Here is a 21,377-nt window from a genome sequence, read left to right on the forward strand (position 1 = left end):
CGTTCAAACCCCTCTCGACACTCTCTAATTCAAGCGCCGTTTGTCTGATGTTCTGTTTTAATTTCGCTATTTTGAAGGTTAATTATTTCAATAACCTTTTCGATATCTTCAATAGCATCCTTAGCGGGGCGGGACTCCTTCTCGACTTCGCAGTTCTTCTTAGCATTAAATGTTTCTTGTGCATTTTTGGCGTCATATTACGTGAAAAACGTTCTCGGCCTAACAATAAAAAAAAAAGAATTTATAATTTCAAAAATTATAAATTCGTTTTTATTTTATTAAAAATTATTTTTATTTTTCAACATAATCTCCCTTAAAACATTTATTCCAGCGATGCTCCAGCACCATTATCCCATCCCTATAGTGGTTCTTGGTAAGATCTGCAAAATATCCCTCTACAGCTGCAATCACCTCTTGATTCGAAGAAAAACGCTGACCAGCGAGGAAGAGTTTTAGTTTTGGGAGAGACAGAAGTCAGAGGTAGCCAAATCTGGGGAATAGGATGAATGTTCCAACAATTCATAGTGCAGATCCCTTAATTTCCCTTGCCAAAACACATTTGTGGGCAGGTGCATTGTCCTGATGAATGATAATTTTTTCTTCTGCAAACCAGGTCTTTTCTCACGAATTTTTTCGTCTAGTCTGGTTAAAAGACCGAAATACTATTCCCCGGTTATTTTTTTAACCTTTTCAAGATAATTAATAAACAAAATGAATCACAAAACACCGATGCCATCACTCTGTGTTCTTCGGCGCTGAACAACGGGCTTCTGTCCACTGTTTTGACTGCTGTTTGGATTCTTGTGTGTAATGGTGAATTCAAGGCTCATCCATAGAAATAAATCGACGCACAAAATCAGTTTTATTCTTGTTAAAATGCTCCAAGCACTGTTCAGAGATTTTCATACGAGTGCATTTTTGATCTGCTGTGAGCAAGCGCGGCACCCATCTTGGCAAAGGTTTTTCATTTGCAATTCTTCATGCAAAATATATCCTACACGTTCTTTTGAAATGCCTATAGTCTCAGCAATTTCACGCACTTTGACTCGCCGGTCATCCAATACCATATCGTGCACTGATCAATGATTTTTGGTGTTGTTACACTTTTTGGAAGTCCTTCACGTGGATCATCTTCAAGGCTGGTACGGCCACGTTTAAACTTGGCAGCTCATTTTTTAATTGTCGAAAACGAAGGAGAAGAGTGCCCATAAACTTTTATGAAGTTCGAATGAATTTCTTTTGTCGTTAAACCTTCTTTTATAAAGACTTTTATCATAGCACGATACTCAGTTTTATCCATTTCAAGGGATACTGACAAAACGTTTGCTTCAGACATCTACAGTATATGAAACAAACTACTTGATAGAATGACTTGCAATTTCACATGGATGCTTATGAGAGATATTCCAACTTAGAAAAAAAAATCTTGCCGATAGTTTTACCATCTATGGTCGAGACCGAGAACTTTACAGAACGCTTAAGTATTTATTTATTTTTCCTAAAAGGATTTTACCTTAACAACAGTGCTCAAATGTGTATTCAATGTATATGATACATTAGCAAAATGTTTGAAATAACAGAATTATTTTTTTCGAACAGTTTTTATTTAATTTCCAAATGTTGATAAAATTGGAGCCGAACCCTTCTTGCTACCAAGTCGTCCCCTGAAAGTGAGTTAGCTGGTTTCATGCAGGGGTTGAAGAATATTTTCTCTCCAAACTACAATTTTTCTTTCGAAATTGGCCAAACGAAACAATAAAACACACAAAACAGTATATTTAGTTATAACACTAACACTTGTTCTAAAACTCGAGTTACGCGAACCCATCTGGGCACGTTATGTACCTTAAGAACCTGAGAGTGTATAGGATAGTGTTAATGGCACCATCGAGAATGGAATGTAGCTTAACCCACCACTCACCCATCCTTCAAAGATTCAAAAATATGCCAACGGATTCCATCAACTTCATGCCAAAAATCCCCACCTCTCCAAATTCTTGGTTTTGGACACGCTTACGTTGACTAGCATTTCTTACATGATCTCTGCGAAGTACGTACAGCTGAACACATACCACTTAGAACTCTCAAAGTTAATATACCATATAAACCTTCATATCCACCTACATATTATGGTCGGAACCATCGCAGAGGTCCAAGGGGTCACATATGTATTGGTGACCTCACAATGTGTTAAAATCACAGTTCCAGTACAAGTATCGTTTATCATTATAGTCTGTATTGTTGTTCAGTTTTATTTTTCAGGTTGTCTGTTGCATTGTTGTGTTCAGGAAGTTCCTTTTCAAAAGCATGAGTCATTGTTCGAATATTACCTGCGATAGAGGTTCGTCAAAGATATTGCTTCAGGTAGAAGTAATTTCTTTCACAATGTTAGCTGCTGGCATTTTTTCCATTTCGCTTGCACATTCTCGTAACACACGAAATGACATACAACTTGTATTCCCATCAATATTTTTCGAAATATTAATTTCCTCCAGTTTATGTATCGCAATGCTTACATCGGTCTATCACTTCACTAACTGCAAATTCACCTGGATGATACACCCTCGAGCACCTTGTTATTTATATTCCTTCCACGGTGCTTTCTTTTTTGCAGCTCATCCTTTATCAAAGAACGGTAGTATAAAAGAAATGAGTCAGTGAAATGTACGCTTTGCGAAGTGCGGTCAGAGTGTGGTTAGATGATAATAAAGGAGTAGAAAATGTAGGGAGAATGAGGAATTGAAGTGTATTTCGGATCGTGAGTGTGATATTTTTGTCAAACTTTAGAATGAAGAAAATAGCGATATGACAAGAAACGGCAAGGTTGTATATGAGAGTGTGAATGTAGAAAGTGTGAATGATAGTATAAATGGTTTCTCAGAGAATAAAAAAGATGAGATAGATGCAATGAGTGAGATCGCGTTGTTGAATGGTGCGATAGAAAGGGCAAAACAGCAGCTAGAGTGCATGAACAAAAGTCGACTGAATGAACCAACCAATAATAAAAAGTATGACAGGAAAAATAGGCGTATGAGTGTAAACATGAACAAAATGAAGGATAGAGTGCTGTATGGAGACTCGTTAGTACGAGGTGTGTTAGTAGAGGATTTGACAAAATCGTACCAACCTGGTGCGACCATAAAGGATGTAACTGAGTCCATTAGACAGCAAAAGGAAAGGGTGAAAGAAATGATTGTTGTGGCAGGTACGAATGATTTGAAAGGAGATAAAATGGAAATTATTGAAGTCCTGAATGAATTGTTTGAGGTAGCAAAAGAAAAGAGTGAGAGAGTTAGGATGATTAGTCTTTTGCCACGGTATGACAGCGAAATGTTTAAAAGGAGGGCCATAATTGCGAATGACTTTATGCGTGGGTTATGTATGACGAGTGGTGTGGAATTTGTGGACGTGTGGAGTGAGTTTGATGGGCGAAAGGATCTGTATAAGATGGATGGCTTGCATTTGAATGGTTATGGTGTAAGAAGACTTGAGAAAGTGTTGCTGAATGTAGTGGATGTGCAAATTCAGGGAAACTAGATTTGTTAAGGGGGGGGAGTAGATATACAGTCCTTAGGGAGGCAGTTGAATGTAAGAATGAATATAATATGCTAGAGAAAATAAGGACAACAAACCAGAGTGGGATAGTTAATATAAGGCATCAAGGTAGGGTTGGGGCTAATGGGGGTTTTAAATTCATGTACACTAATACTAGGAGTATTAGGAACAAGAAGGAAGAGTTTTTGGCCATGGTTGGCACATGGGCAAAATGGCCCATGGTATTAGTGAAACATGGCTGACTGTAGATGATATAGCTAGTGGGATTGAATGTGATGGGTATAGTGTGTTCAGGAATGACAGAGAGAATAAAATGGGGGGAGGAGTATTGTTGATGATAGCTGATGAGCTACAGCCAAGGAGAATAGAAGTTGAATTGCAGGATAGAGAAAAGAGCACATTTGAGGCCATTTGGTGTGAGATTGTGGCTAGCAGAACTAAATATACAATTGGGTGCTGCTATAGACCAGGAGATGGAAAAGATGGTGGTGACAGTATGCACAAGCAAATAGAAGAAATGAGTGGAAGGAGGGTGATTATTATGGGAGATTTCAACTATGGTCGCATTGATTGAAGTGAGGAGAGGACACACGGGAGGAAGGAATTGGATTTTATGCGGTTATTAAGGGATAACTATCTGCGACAGCATGTAATGGAAAATACTAGGGGTCAGGGAGTGCTTGACCTAGTAATTACATCTGAGGATTTGGCTGTAACAAATATGACCACATTGCCACCAATCGGTGAGAGTGATCATAGGGTCTTGACTTCGGAGGTGGCTGAAGGTGTAGAATTTTCAATTAAGACAGGGTACATGTGGAATTATCGGGCTGGAAAGTATGACAAGCTTAGGAGTTTGATTGGCTCAGTGCCATGGCATGTACGACTGCAAGGACTAGAAGTTGATAGTGCATGGGAGGTAGTTAAGAAGTGCTTGCATGAAGCAATGGCTGACTGTAGACCTAGAGTCCGAATAATAAATCAAATAGGGTTTAAATGGATGAATAACACCATTAAGCTTGAGCTGCAAAAAAAGAAACAACTATGGAGGGAATTTAAGGAGAAAGGTGACCGGCAGGCACATGAACGGTATAAAGCGCAGGCAAGAAGGGTGACGAGTGTGATAAGAAAAGCAAAAAAGGATTACGAAAGAACATTGGCCATGCAGGCTAAAGAGAATCCTAAACAGTTTTTTAGATATGTAGCAAGTAAAAGGAAAAATGTACATGGCAGAATGATTTTAAAGAATGCCGATGGTAGGGAGGTAACTGAATCAGTTGAGATAGCTGAGTTACTGAGTGAGCACTTTGCAAGAATATATCATCCAGGTGGTGACATTGCAGAAACGAATAAACCAGTAGATTATACGGGAATTGTGGTGAATGAAGTGGAGGTGAGTAGTCTATTGTATTACCTCAATGTCAATACATCTGTGGGATTGGATGGTATACCAGCTCGTGTCGTACGAGAAGCAGCTAAAGAATTGTCAGTACCCTTGACCATTTTGTTTAATTTGAGTCTCGGGTCTGGGTTAGTCCCGAGCGGGTGGAAGGAGGGGAAAATAGTTCCACTGCATAAAGGTGGTTCCAAGACTGCTGTTGTAAATTACCGACCGATTAGCATATCAGGAATCATTGTCAAGGTCTTAGAGAAATTAGTCAAGAAAAGAATACAGGATTGAATAGATGAAAATGGGATATTGTATGGGGGACAACATGGTTTTGTGAAGGTAGATCATGCCTCAGTAACTTGCTCACGTTTTATAACACAGTGACGGCTGAACTGGATAGGGGTAATGGGTTTACAGTGATACTACTGGACCTTGCCAAGGCCTTTGACAGGATACCACATGGAACCCTAACCAATAAACTGGAGCAGATGGGGGATAGATATAGGGTTGGTAAGATGGATAGGAGGGTGGTTGAAGGAGAGTACCAGAGAGTGGCTTATTCAGGAGGGGAGTCAAAAAGACGTCTTGTGACTAGTGGAGTGCCGCAGGGCTCTGTTCTTGGACCACTGCTTTTCAATTTGTTCATCAATGATATTGGAAAGGATTTGAGAGGAAGTGTTCACTTGTTTGCTGATGATGCAAAGTTGGGTAGAGCAATTGTGAGTGCACAGGATGTCAAAATTTTACAGGATGATTTGGATAGTTTGGAGGACTGGGCTAGGGAAAATGGATGTCAGTTTAATGTGGCAAAGTGTAAGGTTATGCACTTTGGGGTGAAAAGAACAGCAGCAGTATATCGCAATGGTGGAACCGTACTCCAGGAGATTGATGAGGCCAGGGATTTGGGACTGGTGGATAGGGAGTTGAAGTTTAGGGGCACATTGCAAAAGTGACTAAAACAGCTCACCAAATCACTTGGCTTATGAAAAATACTTTAACATGCAGAGGAGACAAACAAGTTGTTGTTCCTCTGTATCGAGCCTTGATAAGACCCCATCTGGACTTCTGTGCCCAGTTATGGGCACAAGGGTTTCTTCGTGATGGGGAGGAAGTGGAGAGGGTCCAGAGACGAGTGACCAAGATGATAGCAGGTCTGTGGAATGAACCTTATGAGAATAGGCTGAGGATTTGTGGGTTGCAGAAATTGGACGATAGGCGAAGGAGGGGTGATATGATTGAGACATTCAAATTACTGAAGGGTTTTTATAAGATTGATCCAGAAGATATTTTTGAAAATATGACTGGTGGTGGGAGGACTAGGGGCCATGCATGGAAGCTGGGCAAGAGCGTGGTTGACAAGGGTGTTGGAGCTAGGTTTTTTACTTGGAGAGTGGTGAATGAGTGGAATAAGCTTCCAGAGTCTGTTGTGGGTGCTACGACCGTGAATGAGTTCAAGGCAAGATATGATAGATACTGTGTGAATGTTGAATAGTTGTTCCAGACATGATGTTAGGGCCTCCCTCGATGAGTCTGTCGACTCCTTGGAGTTTCCCGGAACAATAATAATAATAATAATAATAATATTGCTACTCATCCACTTAATCCCTATTCGGCTTATCCTCCTAACCTTAAGTATGCACTCTGATACTGCTTCGTCCCAACATTCCTTCACCACTTCCCATGCTCCAAGTTGCCTGACTTGCACTCATTATGGTAATCTGCCGATGCATGTCATCCGCATCTTCTTCTGGACCCCTAGTTACACAGTAGCAACAAATGACAATATATTTCTTCATATTGCCGTCTATCTCACACAAGACAGCCTCAAATAAACTATTTCCATCAGATATACAACTTTATAACCATGCTGAGATTTTTCTCTGATTTGGCCAGAAATGTCTTGGAAGGCATTCGCTTCCAAGCGAAAGACAAAAAACTGGTTTCATGGATATCAAATATTTGCTGTTCGCAACAGCCCCTTCTTCCACAATTTTCTTCAAATCTCTGGATAATTTGCGACCACTTCCTTATCTGCACTTGCACCTTCGCCTGTGATTCGAACATTATGTAGGCTACATCTCTTTTTGAAACGCACAAACTACTCAGCACTAGCATGGAATTCTTCTTTTTCATCATTGATAGCCCTTTCTTTCAAGGTTGCAAAGAGACTTAATGCTTTTGTTTTAATAAGGTCAGTGCTTAGCGCGATCGGTTTTTGGTTACAATCTTCGATCCATGTAGAAGTCTCTCGAATTCAATCATTATAATTCTTTGATTTCGAGTGCATGCAGGATGAACTTGAAGCAGCCTTAGCTTTCTCTTTGTATTCAGCAGCTTTGCTTAAAATTGCTCTTACAGTTGATTCATCCATTTTTGTGTTCTTTTCCTATCTTTGCGCTGGACTCGCCTTGTTACCTTTTCTTTATTATTTCCAGTTTTTCTTCCAATGAGATTACTTTTCGAATCATTGTCACACTTCCACTATTCTGCTCATTAATTCTTTTACTCGTGATTAAAGGATGGGAAAATACTTTAAAATAAAAAAAAAGTAAGGAAAACAATTGAAAAGGAGGCACGAGAAATGATCGTCAAAATGCTATGTAATTAGTAGACGACCGTGTACATGGAAATAGTGTAGTATGCCATTAAAAAACTTTGTAAAATGTTTTAAATCGGTAACTAAATTATTTCATTCTGGTGAGTGATTTTTTAAAAAATAGTTAGCCATAATAAATGTATAGTTAGAAAATTTTTAAAATCTGTAACATTTATATTTAATAAGAATATAGGCCCACTAATCGAAATTTAGCGGACCTGTATACATGTAGAAAGAAGTCTCTCTAATTCAATCATCAGAATTCTCTGATTTCCAGTGCATGCATGATGAACTTGCCTTACCTTTCTGGTTATAGAAAAAAAAGGGACGCACTAATCGAAATCGCATTCGGAAGCGCATTAATCGAGAGATTGCTGTATTGCACTTTTTGACGGATTAACAATACTCGGTGAAACTACAAAGCATTTATTCTTCAAACTTCGCACTTATTAATAATGTTGATGCCACGTATAAACAACTTGATTCAATGAAACCAAATCAAATCTTTTCAACAATCCGTTGAATGTTAACTTTGAAAGCACAGAAACTGTATTGATCAAGTGAAATTACATGAACTTGAAGCAAATTAATTCGTCATAGCTTGATAAGAGACTACAGCATAATAATTGAAATTTTATTTTGCACCTAGAAATACCCAAACAAGAGATTTTGGATTAAAAATTACATCAATGTTTGGCACACCACTTATACATCCCGAGTATACCACTTTTTGATATCTGTCAGTCAACCATCTTCTTATCCACGTTAACATTGTATAACCCAAACCCAATTTCTCCCATTTATTCAACAGTCTTCCATGCTGTTTTCGGTCAAAAGCCATACCAAAATCCAAAAATATCATGGTGTATCCATTCCCCTTGTCTAGTTCAATGGTAACATTGTTATAGAATGTGAGCAAGTTGCTAACACATGACCTTCTCTTAGTAAATCCGTGCTGTTCATTGCAAATGTAGAGATTCACTGTCGACCCATTACTGAATGCGAGCCCTAACCAACTTTTCCAAAATCACCACCACCAATCACATACTGATTGGTCGGTAGTTGGATACATCAGTCTTTGCACCACCCTTGTGCAATGGAATTACCGCACATTCCTTCCATTCCTGCGGAAGTTTTCCTGTTCTGAGATTCATATCAAACTGCCTGGTCAAAGGAATAACCAGTTCAGCTGAACACTCTTTTAGCACATGTGCAGATATCCCATCTGCCCCTATTGCTGAATTCTTGTTCAGTTTGTGCAACAGCTCTAATACCTCGTGCTCATACACCTGAGTTTCTTCATCCAGTGAAGAGGTAGCAGTGAGCTCAGTGTTGCGTACACCAGGTTGATAGCTTTTAGCAAAATGGACACTCATTAGTTGAGCAACCTCTGTTGCATCTGTTACCTTCACCATCTGCATTCATTAAAGTTATTCTTTAATATTCATTCTTTCTTTTACTTGCAGCGTATTGATAGAATTCTTTAGAGTTGTCTTTAGCTTGCAAACCAGTTTCTTTTCATATTCAGACAGCTTTCCGTATAACAGTTGTGATTATTCTAGATTGCTGCTAATAATATTCATAACGACACCTTATGCACACGATGTTCCTTCCAGATCATTATTTTCTTATGAATCTCTTTCTTAATAGGATTTCACATCCATCTGACTCCTTCCCTATTTATTCTTCGAAACTTTCGGGACACATTCTGATATCGCATCATTTAAGTATTGTTTAAATGCTTCCCATGCACTCTCGATATACTTCCCATTCAGCAAACGATACCATTCTGTTGAATTCAATATACTCCATAGTTTATCATAATTTCCTACTTTGTATTTCAGCATGTAACCTTTTCTGAATGTACTTCATAATCTTAGTCACTTCTCAAGTGAGTACTTCATGATCACTGTCACCAATTAGGCAAAATAGGTACGTGTTTATCGAAAACACCCTTTGACACTATAATCAAATCTAACACTCTTTGACCTAGAGTTCCTTCGATGCTGCTTGTGGAAATTGTCTCGCCAAAGCTCAATAAATTCAGTCTCATTCTTCTCATGAGATTTTACTGCTACCCAATCAATGTTCGAATAATTCAAGTCTCACAGGATGATTACTCTTTTCGCGCTCATCTTTTATATTTGGTGATGCATTTCTTCTTCACTAGCAACCGATCCACCTGGTCTGTAACAACACCCCCACTATGTAATTGATCTTGTTAAATTCCATCCGATGGCTTCAAATTCACTGGCATATGAAATACTGTTACTAGTTCTACAACCATAGGACTCCACACTTACTGGATTCAAGTGTCATCCGGTATCATTAGCTGCACACACCTTCTCCTCTCCTATCCTGTTTATCATTCCGAAAATACTGTACCCTTTACATTTAATACCAGTTAGAATGCCCGATAGCCAACTCTTCTCACTGATGCCTATAAACTGGGGTCCAATATTCCTATCATTCGTGTGGACATAAATAATCTACCTTCATACTCATTTGTATACTCTTGTCTGCATGGCATAGTTGGACAACTTGCAGATCTCTATTCTCCTCTAGTGCCTTATACACGTAGACATCGTTGCACCCGTTTGATGGGTCTGAGCCGGACGAACACAAAGTCGAAATCGTTCTCTCTCGTCAACATCGAAACATGACAAAGCCCATTCCCGTCATTAACACAGTTATATAACAGTGTTGCCCTTAAAATCACATTCTCACCATTAGTCCCTTTATAATTTAGTTTCCCTGACTCCCTGTGTTAGGTCTCATATCAGTTATTAGTTTTTCAAGACTCCTGATACCAAACGCATTCAAATATAGGCCGTCCCTCTTATTTGCCAATCTTCCCTCAAACTCACTCCACAAATCCCAAAACTCGCATCCATTCCTTCTACATAGCCTACGCATTGAATCGCTTACCACCATAGCCCTTCTTCTTAATCTATTTTAATTCATTCAAATGATAATAGTTACTGGCACTTGTCGCAGGAGAATATTTTTGTAATAACGAAAATCATAGTTGATGTCTTGGTTGTCTTATTAAGAGATGTGTGCTCCGTATAGTAAGATTTATTACTTTAAATGCTATTTCTGAAGTATCATCTGGATAATGATTTAAAAATTTGAAAAAAAAAACAAAAAAACTCACCTCTCTGTACCTGTACGTGATGTTTAGCTTCGAGGTCGGATCTGGACATTCTGGCTCAAAGGTTGAGTTTGTTGTGGTCTTACCTGTGATGGTTGTATGGTTCACCATGGCGACGATGGCTATGCTGAGCACCACTCGATGAGTATACACCATAAACATAGCACAGAAACTCAAGAAAGCAAGGGCATAACGAGCTGGAAGCCATTCTAAAATAAAGGAGAAAAAAAAACTGTGTTTGTATCTTGGATCTAATATAAACGCTTCTTAAAATATTAATTTTGAGCACGCATTCTACCATTTATGTTATCCGCAGATGAATATAAATTCTCGGCTTTAGCATCAACAAGCCGCTAGCTAGGATCCGACTGTGGCATGGATTTTTTTTATTTTTTATTATTTTTTTTAAATAAGTTATTATCATGGGGATTTGTGTTTAAAAATAAATAAGGTAGAAGATAATCTTCTTCTTCTTCTTTCACTCTGCCTTATCCCATGTTAAACAGGGTCGGCGCACCAATCTTTAACCTTCCTCTTCCAAGTTCTCCGGTCCAGAGCATCCTTCGGACTCCATCCTTTCTCCCTAAGATCCTCTGTCATCTTATCCCTCCACCTGAGCTTGGGCCTGCCTCTTTTCCTCCTTCCCTCCAACTCCATATACTCCACTCGTTTACCAACATACTCCTCACCCTTCCTCTCAACATGTCCAAACCACCTCAGCCTACTTTCTTGTATCTTCTTGCCAATTGGTCCCACCTTAACCGTCCCTCTGATGTAGTCATTCCTTATCCTGTCCTTCTTTGTCACACCACTCATCCATCTCAACATCCGCATCTCCGCTACCTCCATCTTCCTCTCCTGTGCCTTGGTTATAGGCTACGTCTCCGCACCATGGAGTATCGCCGGCCTCACCACCATCTTATAGAGCTTTCCTTTCCTCTTACAACTCACTCTCTTGTCGCACAGGACCCCGCTCATCTTCCTCCAATTCATCCAACCGCATGTTATTCGGTGCTGTATTTCCTCATCCAGGTCACCATTCCTCTCGATAACCGACCCAAGGTACTTGAATTTCTTCCCTGAAATTAGCCTTTCACCCTGGAGTCGTATGACGATATCCTCGTCACTCCCCGTTGACATATATTCAGTCTTCACCCGGTTAATTCTCATGCTGCTTTCCTCCAATGCCTTTCTCCACTCTTCCAGGGTATTTTCAAGCTTCTCTCGGGATGATTCGCATAGAACAATGTCATCGGCAAACACCATGCTCCATGGTGCCTCCTTCTTGACATCCTCTACTAGTACATCCATGACCAGGTCAAAGAGGTAGGGGCTCAGAGCTGACCCTTGGTGTAGCCCTACGACAATAGGGAACCCTTCTGTCATGCCGACACTAGACCTGACCTCAGTTTCTGTTCCCTCATACATCTCCTTCACCAACCTCACGTACTTCTCCGACACCCCCTTCTTCCTCATACACCTCCATACCTCCTGCCTGGCCACTCTGTCGTATGCCTTTTACTGGTCTATAAACACCATATGCAGATCCACTTGCATCTCTCTCTATATTTCTCCATCAATCGCCTTAGCGCAAATATTGCATCCGTTGTCCCTCTTCCTGGCATAAATCCAAACTGCTCCTCACCAATAAGGTAGAAGATAATAATGAACATAAAAAATATGGAAATTAAAAGCATAGAATTACATACCATGTAATTCTATGCTTTTAATTATTTTGCTTTAATTAATATGCTTACGAATGATACTAGATAGTATTATTCAATAGCAGAAAAGTACTTCTCAAAGTACTTCTCAAAATTCTCAAATCATTGTACTATCCGCTCACTGCACGCAATCAATCTTACCCCAAAAAGGGCAAGCTTAAACTTCATAGACTTCTCATAACCGTAATACTTTCCACAGTAAAGAGGGGAATATGAAAAGCATATACTTCGCTCATTATAGCAGTAGCGTTGTTGTTGTCATTGTATCATAAAATATAATATCGGAAGTCGAGGTTGTAGGCCTTAAGAACGGTTGAGAAGATGTGAATCCAAATGACTGCTGGTCACTGCTATTCACGTTTCAGCAGTGACAACAATACACGCCATATTCAGCGCATCTATGAGTATTTGTGAGGGAATATTTTGATGATATAACTATTTATATTCACTCTTAACGTATACTTAATTTTTCAGCAAGTTCTGGAACTTTCAGGTAGTGCCCAGTATAATATATACATAGTAGGAAGACTTCCTTCATGGCTGTACGTATTTAAAATATAATAAATTAAGAAATTATCATTATAATCATAATGTAGGAGTTCAAATTGTCACAGTCGCATTTAACAATCACACGAAGCACGTACTGAAAAGGTAAGGTCATCTAGTCTAATCTATACGTGAAGGCCGACTCCAGGGTAACGTTATTCTACACACACACACACACAAATCAATGACAATAAATAAACAAAACAAAAAAAAAGGACTGTGCTGTTATATAATAAAACTCATCGATATTTTCCCCTCCTTTTCCCATAGACTGAAATTAGGGTTTCAGCAATCAAATGAGGATTCATTTCGATCTTTGAAAATAATCATTTAAGTTTTTATTGCAATAAATGCAAACGACTTACCTAAACACAGTTTTTCTCTGTTGACAAGTTTTTCGCCAGGTGGATTTGCACTCTTCTCTTCCATTTCGGTAAATGAAGTGCAGTGTCTGACTATTAGCAGCTAAAGAGTAATTCATGACGTCATAGGCACGTGATTTGAAAACAACATAACATTCGCATGTGTTTCTCTTTAGTTAAAAGAAAAAAGTGTTGCATTAATTTCACTGTCGGGGACTAATGGGATTTTCAAGCAATTGATATCACTGCTAAAGAAAAGCTGTATATAAAATTGCTTAATAGCACATATAAAATAAAGTCACTTTTGTTAATGAAACCAATATAATTAATATAAAATCGTAAAGGAACTTAAATAAATTATCAGATTTTTGATAAAATTTAAAATATATTTTTTATTCTTTAGATAAAAAAAAATTCACTAAATTACACCAGCAATAATAATTTATATTAGAAATATAAAAATCAATCAGAGTTATTTTTACATATAGAGATTAAATCATCAATTGAGTGAATCAATCGACCGTGAGATGCGATTCATTCAATCCAATACCCTTGGAGGGTAATGGATAGCAATGCTGTAGCTAATGAAGCTCTAACTGAGGCTCGGCTATTGCTGTTACCCTCCTGCCATGATCAGAGCTTTAATAATTTAATAATAGCTCAATAACCTTATCCCTACACTGTCCGCTACAGATAACGGGGAATATGAAAAGCATTCTTGCTTCGCCCCTTTAAGCCAGTCCTTATAAGGATAAGGATTTTACTTATAATATATATAATATTATATATTGGAGGGGAATCTTTCCTATCTTTCTATCATGTTACAGTGTTTTTTTCATCATGTTACAGTGTTTGATAACATTTCCATCATGTAATCACTGTAACATTTCCATCATGTTACAGTGTTTGATAATGTCCTGCTAACAGGACATTATCAAACACTGTAACATGATGAGGCCATCAAAAAATTTTCATACCACATCGTCCGTCGCGCGGGTTACCAAGGGACGCGTTCGGGTTTTAGACACAGGGACCCGTTAGAAAAATATGTTACAGTCTCCCTTAGACACCACTCCTCAGCACACTGCTAGAGGAAACTTCATCAATGGGCCCGCTACCCGTTTGAGGAGGTGTTTAGGGGCAGCGCAAAGAAATGGTTCTGCAAAAGGACGGAAATGGCAACGACACCAGACTATGGCTTTAGGCAACTGGAACATCTTCTCTCCGACAGGGAAGGAGTTGGAACTGGTTGAGGAAGCCAAGCGCTACCGGCTAGACATAGTTGGGCTTTCTTCAACCAAGAGGAGTGGCTCTGGAACTGTCGACCTGGATAAGGGGGTGGAAGCTCTACTACTCTGGTGTGATCCCGACAATGTCTGCTCAGGCAGGTGTGGGGATACTCACAAGCCAACAGCTGTCAGACTGTGTTGCTGAGTGGATCCCATTGGGGGGACGGGTATGTGTGTTAAGGCTTCAGATGAAAAACCATGATTTGGCTGTGGTGCAAGCCTATGCACCTAATCTGGAGTCAGAATACTCTGCCTTCCTAGAGGAAGTGGATGCTGCTTTTGACATGGTGGCAAACATGGAATCAGTCCTGCTAATGGGTGACTTCAATGCACATGTTGGAACAGATGACCAGACATGGAGGGGTGTGATTGGGAGGAACGGTGCCCCTGACCTTAACGCGAATGGGTTGAAATTATTGGACTTCTGCTGTGCTAACAGCTTGTCCATAATGAATACCTTCTTCCAGCACAGAGAAGTCCATAAGTATACCTGGTACAGGGATACACTAGAACAAAGGTCTCTGATTGACTTCTTTATAGTTTCAGCAGACCTATTTTCCTCAGTGTTGGACGTTCGTGTGAGAAGAGGGGCAGAACTATCAACTGACCACCACCTTGTTGTGTGCACTCTACGGCTTCAGAAACCAGATGCTACCACCAACGCTGGTAGGCCTAAGCAGCTATACCGCGTGAAATGGGAGACATTGGAAAATGAGGCTGTGAGGAAGAATTTTGCAGATGACATTTCCTCCAGGTTCAAAGAGATTCCCAAGCATACTGCAGAATGTTGAGGAGGAGTGGAAGCTGTTCAGAACAGCTGTCACTGCCTCTGCACTCTCATGGTGTGGCAGAAAGCGGCTCGGCGTGGCAACGGGCAGTGAGAAAGGACACCTTGGTGGAACCAAGAAGTCCGAAAAACTGTCTGGGCAAAAAAGGAGTCCTACCTAACATGGCTTAGAGTCAGATCACCTGAGATGTGTTTGCGGTATTCTGAGGCACGAAAAGCTGCTGCTAAGGCAGTAAAGCAGAAAGCTTGGGAATCCTTTGGAGAAAAATTAGACTCATCCTATGCAAATGCAAACAAAATATACTGGCAGACCATCCACCGCCTTCGAGGGAGGAAATCGTGCACAGCAAGGGCAATTAAAGCCTCTGATGGTCCACTTTTAACAACCGAGAAGGATATCCTCCACAGATGGAGAGAATACTTTGAGAACCTTCTTACCCCGGGTGGCCCAGCAGTTGTGGACATCCAAGAGGTGCAGATCGGGGCAATGACTAGTCTCACAGCAGAAGAAGTCCATTTAGCAATAAAATCGCTAAAATCGGGCAAGGCTGCTGGCGATGATGAAATTCGGTCCGAAATGCTAAAAGCCTTAAATCGAGACGGGGTTCTCTGGCTGACTCGAGTGTGTCAGCCAGATATCTGGGTGAGCACCAAAGCAATGGCAGACAGGCATAATAATACCAGTCTTTAAGAAGGGAGACCAGAAGGATTGCAGTAAGTATCGTGACATCTCTCTGCTCAGCCTGCCTGGGAAAGTGTATGCTAAGTGCTTGGAAAGACGGTGCAGGAGCATAGTTGAGTCAAAGTTCCGGGAAGAACAATGTGGCTTTCGTCCTGGTAGAAGCACAACTGACCAAATCTTCACTTTAAGGCAAGTCTTTGAGAAATCTTGGGAATATGCCAAGAATGTCTACACATGTTTTGTGGACTTGGAGAAGGCATATGACCGGGTTCCTCGTGATAAGCTTTGGCAAGTAGTACAGGAGTATGGACAACTATTAGCTGCCATCAAGTTCCTGTATGAATACCCAGAGTTTTGTGTCAGGGTAAACAGCACAAAGTCTGAGCCTTTCACAGTCTCCGTTGGCCTCCGCCAAGGGTGTGTTCTGTCACCCCTCCTTTTCATAATATTTATGGAGTGGATTGATAGGCACAGCCGAGGCAGTGAGTGGGTCAGAATTGGAAAATGTAGCATTGGACGTCTGCTTTGGTTTGTAGCTGTTTGTGCAGATGCCGGAATGAAGATCAGTGTGGCCAAAACTGAAACATTTGTGGTCTCAAGACAACCATCCTAGTGCACTCTAAATGTAAGTGGAGTCCCAATGAGGCAAGTGGAGAAGTTTGAATATACCTTGGGTCCATATTTACGAATGATGGAAAATGGGACGTAGACTCGAATTGGCTTAGCAAGCTCAATATTGCGGGAGCTTGGCCGTTCGGTAGTATTGAAGCGAGAGTTAAGCCAGAAGGCAAAGTTGGCTGTCTTCAATACAGTCTATGTCCCCATCCTCACCTATGGTCATGAGAGTTGGGTAATGACCGAAAGAATGCGGACTCGAATCCAAGCTGCTGAAATGAGGTTCCTTCGAGGGGTTGCGGGGCTGACAAGTCTTGACAGAGTCAGAAGCGCTACAATTCGGGAAACCCTCAATACTCAACCGCTACTTCTCCGTGTTGAGAGATCACAGTTACGTAGGTACGGGCACCTGGTCAGAATGCCACAAGAGAGGCTCCCTCAGCAGGCCCTCTTTGCCAAGCCAGAGGGTGGGAGGCCACGTGGAAGGCCAAGGACTCGCTGGATAGATTATATCCAAAACCTTGGGTGGACACGTTTGGGAATCCCACCAGAACACCCGAACTTGTTGGCAGAGGATCATGACCATTGGAAGTTCCTCTTGCAGCTGTTGCCCCCACAACCCAATTAGGAAAGGTGGGCCTTGAAGATGTATTTATGTATATATAATATAAAGTTTTAAGTTCGATAGAAATTTTTTTGCATTAAATTAAATTTCAGCGATGTGTGCAATGATTTTTGCCGATCAAAATTGCATTGTGATTTCTGTAGTGATTTTGAGTGATGATATTGTGAGGTATTGAGTTTTGACTATGAATGTGAACGTTATACTGTATAACCTCGGAGTCATACCATTTGTTTATAGTAATGATCCTATTCGATCTTTACTTTTGTGTTTATGAACATCAATAGCTGATTAACAGGTAAGAATTCATTCGCATTTCTTATGGAAAACATAAACTCGGACGACTTAATCAAAAATTTAGACCGAAATCAAGGGCTTGACCTTTTTAAGAAGCTGTTGAAGAAGTTTGAGGTGGAGTGGCCGAGATATTTAAATCTATATTCATTGGCAAATGACCCTGAACGTGACGATGCTGGTACAGAGGATGAAAATATAAATTTAATGGTCTGCACACCTAGAGGATGAATCTCCTATAAAGGATGTGGCGTGTAAAATTGAATAGGTTCCTCCAGTCGGGACAAACAAATTGGACTTCGGTCACACAAATCATTAAGGATCAAAAGGTTGCCTACTCCTGGAAAAAAAAAAACAGAGGAAGGTATAAAAATTCAGCCTACCACATTTAGCGATTACCATCAATTAATTAAACTTATAATAATTTATATAATATAAATATATAATATAATATATAAATAAATAATATATTGGCGGCCTGGTTGGCCGAGTGGTTAGCGTATCTGCTCTCCAACCAAAAGGCTGCAGGTTCGAATCCCGCCGTGGGCATAGATGTTTGTGATTGTCTCTGAAAATACTAGTGGTTGTGTAGATGATGATGGTTCGTTGTAGTTGGCGGATTGAGTGGTGGAGAGGGAGAGTTGCAGCGCAGTGTCCTTCCTCGATGAGCCATTGGACTCCCTGGAAGTGTCACGTAATAATAGAAATAATCATAATACCACACGTCTGCCCAAATTAATGAAAGAAAATTGAAGGTTGTACATAGAGGAGTCACTGGGGATATCACCTCAGAAGAGATCGCAACAGATCTTATCAATCATGGTTTGACTCCAATAAAGGTGAGTCGGATGTACAGAACGGAAAAAAGCCAATGCCACTTGTGTTGATGGAAATTAACAACACTCAAAAACGAATTAACGTCAATCTGCGGTCTCAGAATTACTACTGAATCTCTTAGATGAGCAATGCCATAGATGCCAAAAACTATAGATGTCTGAAATATGGTGACAAATCACCGAACTAACTCGTGTTCCAAACCTAGAACCATACTTGCCAAATGCACCAATTGCGGTGGGCCACATCCTGCCAAACTACGAAGGATGCAATTTCTATCCAAAAAATCGCTGGACAGGAAGAGATACACAACCTTTCTCCAATTCGTCCACCCTTGTCAGTCATACTGATCATCCTCCGACTCAAACAAACTCTATAAATCAGGAAAGAAAGCTAACACCGAACAAAACTTACGCTGATGCAGTGCGTTCCAAAATATCGACACGCCATGAAATAATAAATCTCAACCTAACTGCAGGTATAACTGCTTCACTGGTTACCATGCTAAAAGGTTTTAGTAAATTCAGCCCATCACTGTTTTCTACAAAAAATATTTCTGCAAGAGACCCACTCTATTCTAACTGCACTTAGTAATGAATAGAAACAAAATTCTACCAAACTCTCTCCTGATCGCGCTTGGAATGCCAACGGCCTCATCAATAAATTCCTTGAACTGCAAGAATTCGCACTCAGGTACAACCAAGATGTAATTGTAATCAGTGAGACTCATCTTCGACCAGCAAACAATCCCAAATTACGAGGATACACTCTGCATAGAAATGATACACTCGATTCCAGAAGTAGTGGTGGTACTGCCATCTATATTAAAAAACCTACCTTGAACATCATGCCATAACCAACCCCAAACCAAAAACCTAGAGGTAATGTAGCCTACAACTCACCGAGTAACTTTACTGATGGGGGATTTAGATGCCATCTTAGGTATCATAAATTCCACCATGATTTCAGGGAATTTAAATGCCAAGCATTCAGCATGGTATAGCAAAATGCCCAATAGAAACGATCGTATATTGAACAACTACATGAGGTCCAATCAGGTTGCAGTAGCAGATCCTACAGAACCTGCTCATCATGGTCCTTTGGGCAGTCCGGATGTTCAAAATATTGCTATCTTACGCAATATTAGTATCAGCTGTAAACGATTAATGAGTTGTGTCAAACCGTTAAATTAGGCACTCAAGAACAATTCTACCCTTCTCCTCATTCATACATAGCTTGAGTATTCCAAAGTATTCTCCGAACACATTGGCCCAGTACCCACCATACAAAAAAAAAAAAAAGGAGAAGATAGACGAAGCAATAGCCAATCTCACAAATCAAATTAGCAAAGCTTTAGCAGCAGTCATCAAAACTACTAATAAGCCCAACCGTCTCTTGGATAATATTATGAATCTGATCAGTAAAAAACAGGAACAGGAAAACAGCGTCCCAGGAAGGAAGGAAAAGTTGGCTCATATCCTTAAAAGAAAGAGCCGAATTCCCCAACTTCATTAGTATGTTACAGAAGAGTAAAAGTAGAACCATTTGGAGACAAATTGTACAAAGTGGACGCAACCCGTCACCAGACGGATAAGAAGAAGAAGAATCAGTGAAAAGAACAAAGCCAGGAAAAGATCTCACAATACACGGGCCCCACAGGATCGAAATATCCTTAACAAAATGAACAATCTAGTTAGAGAAGCTCTCAGAAACCACAGAAATCAAGAATGGGAAAAAAGTTGAGATTTCTCAGTTCTGAAGATCACTCAATTCGGAAAATTTTTGAAAACTCTTCGTAAAAAACGTAAACCTCCCTCCCCCATGCAGGCTGAGCACGGTATTGTATATACAGATACGAAAAACGCCGAAGCTCTCGTCAGCAATCTGGAAAAGCAGCGCAGTCCAGCATATGAAAATATACACTGTACTTGTAGATGAACTTCATCTAGAAGGTTCACCAATATGTCAGACGCACCTTAAAGCAATCCAAAATTTTTATTTCCTGTAACATGGAAAATTTGCCAACATTATTCCGATACACAAACCTGGTAAAGACCCACAGTTTCTTCAAAACTACCGACCCATCAGCTTACTATCCAGGAAATCAGTTTACTATCTAGGAAAAATTGCTGAAAAAAATCATCCAGTCCAGACTGCAAGAATCAACAGTCTGTTCAATAAATTAAACATCATTCTAAATGAACAAGTCCACTGCACAGTTCAGTAAATCCATCGACTTGTTGAATATATTACTACAGGATATAACTGGAAATGCACACTGGTGCTGTTCCTGGACATTGCAAAGGTTTTGACAAAATCTGGCACAACAAGGTCTTCTTTACAAACGCATCCAAACAAATACACCAAAATTTAATACGTCTAATTAAACCATACCTCAGTGACAGCACAATGCAGGTGGAGATCAGTGGAACTACCAAACGCAATATTTTAGTTGGAGTTGCACATGGTTCCTTGCTGGCTCGCTTTTATTCTCGGTCTATGTAGCAGATATCCCACAAAATCGCTTGGCGACCCTCACAACTTTATACGCAAACAATACTGCAATGTTAACTAGATCTCTCCGTCCTTACCTGGTAACCAGAAGACTAAGAGACAGTATTGTCACACTGGAGAAATGGTTCTCTGATTGGAGGCTTCAAGTAAATCCTCAAAAAAAAAAAAAAAAAAACAGCCATACTCTTCACCAGAATGCTAACATTCCTCAAAGGATATATCCACTCTTTAATGCTAAAATCCCATGGCAAACAGAAACCAAACATCTTGGGATACAATTAGGACTACGATTGAGCAGTCACATCAAACTCATCCGTACGAAAGCATCCAAAGCTATCGCTCAACTTTATCCCACGATTAACCGTCGTACCAAACTAAATACAATTAACAAACTACTGTATTACTTTATCAGA

At 40.1% G+C, this 21,377-nt stretch overlaps 1 protein-coding gene across 1 annotated transcript in view; it reads right to left on the reverse strand.

Moving 5' to 3' along the window:
• The window catches only part of LOC150106860 (sialin-like), a 52,581-nt gene extending 39,187 nt beyond the window's left edge, over nt 1–13,394 (reverse strand). The window contains exons 1-2 of the mRNA XM_090393492.1: nt 13,331–13,394; nt 10,699–10,904 (exon numbers count right to left, since the gene is read on the reverse strand). Coding sequence (XP_090249618.1) covers nt 10,699–10,904; nt 13,331–13,394 — 270 coding nt within the window. The remainder of the gene's footprint in view (nt 1–10,698; nt 10,905–13,330) is intronic.
• Between the last annotated feature and the right edge of the window lie 7,983 nt (nt 13,395–21,377).

The sequence above is a fragment of the Typopeltis vanoorti genome, chromosome 5 (assembly GCF_054136105.1).
Source record: "Typopeltis vanoorti isolate ZY-2024b chromosome 5, IOZ_Tvanoo_1.0, whole genome shotgun sequence".
Lineage (NCBI taxonomy): Eukaryota > Metazoa > Arthropoda > Arachnida > Uropygi > Thelyphonidae > Typopeltis > Typopeltis vanoorti.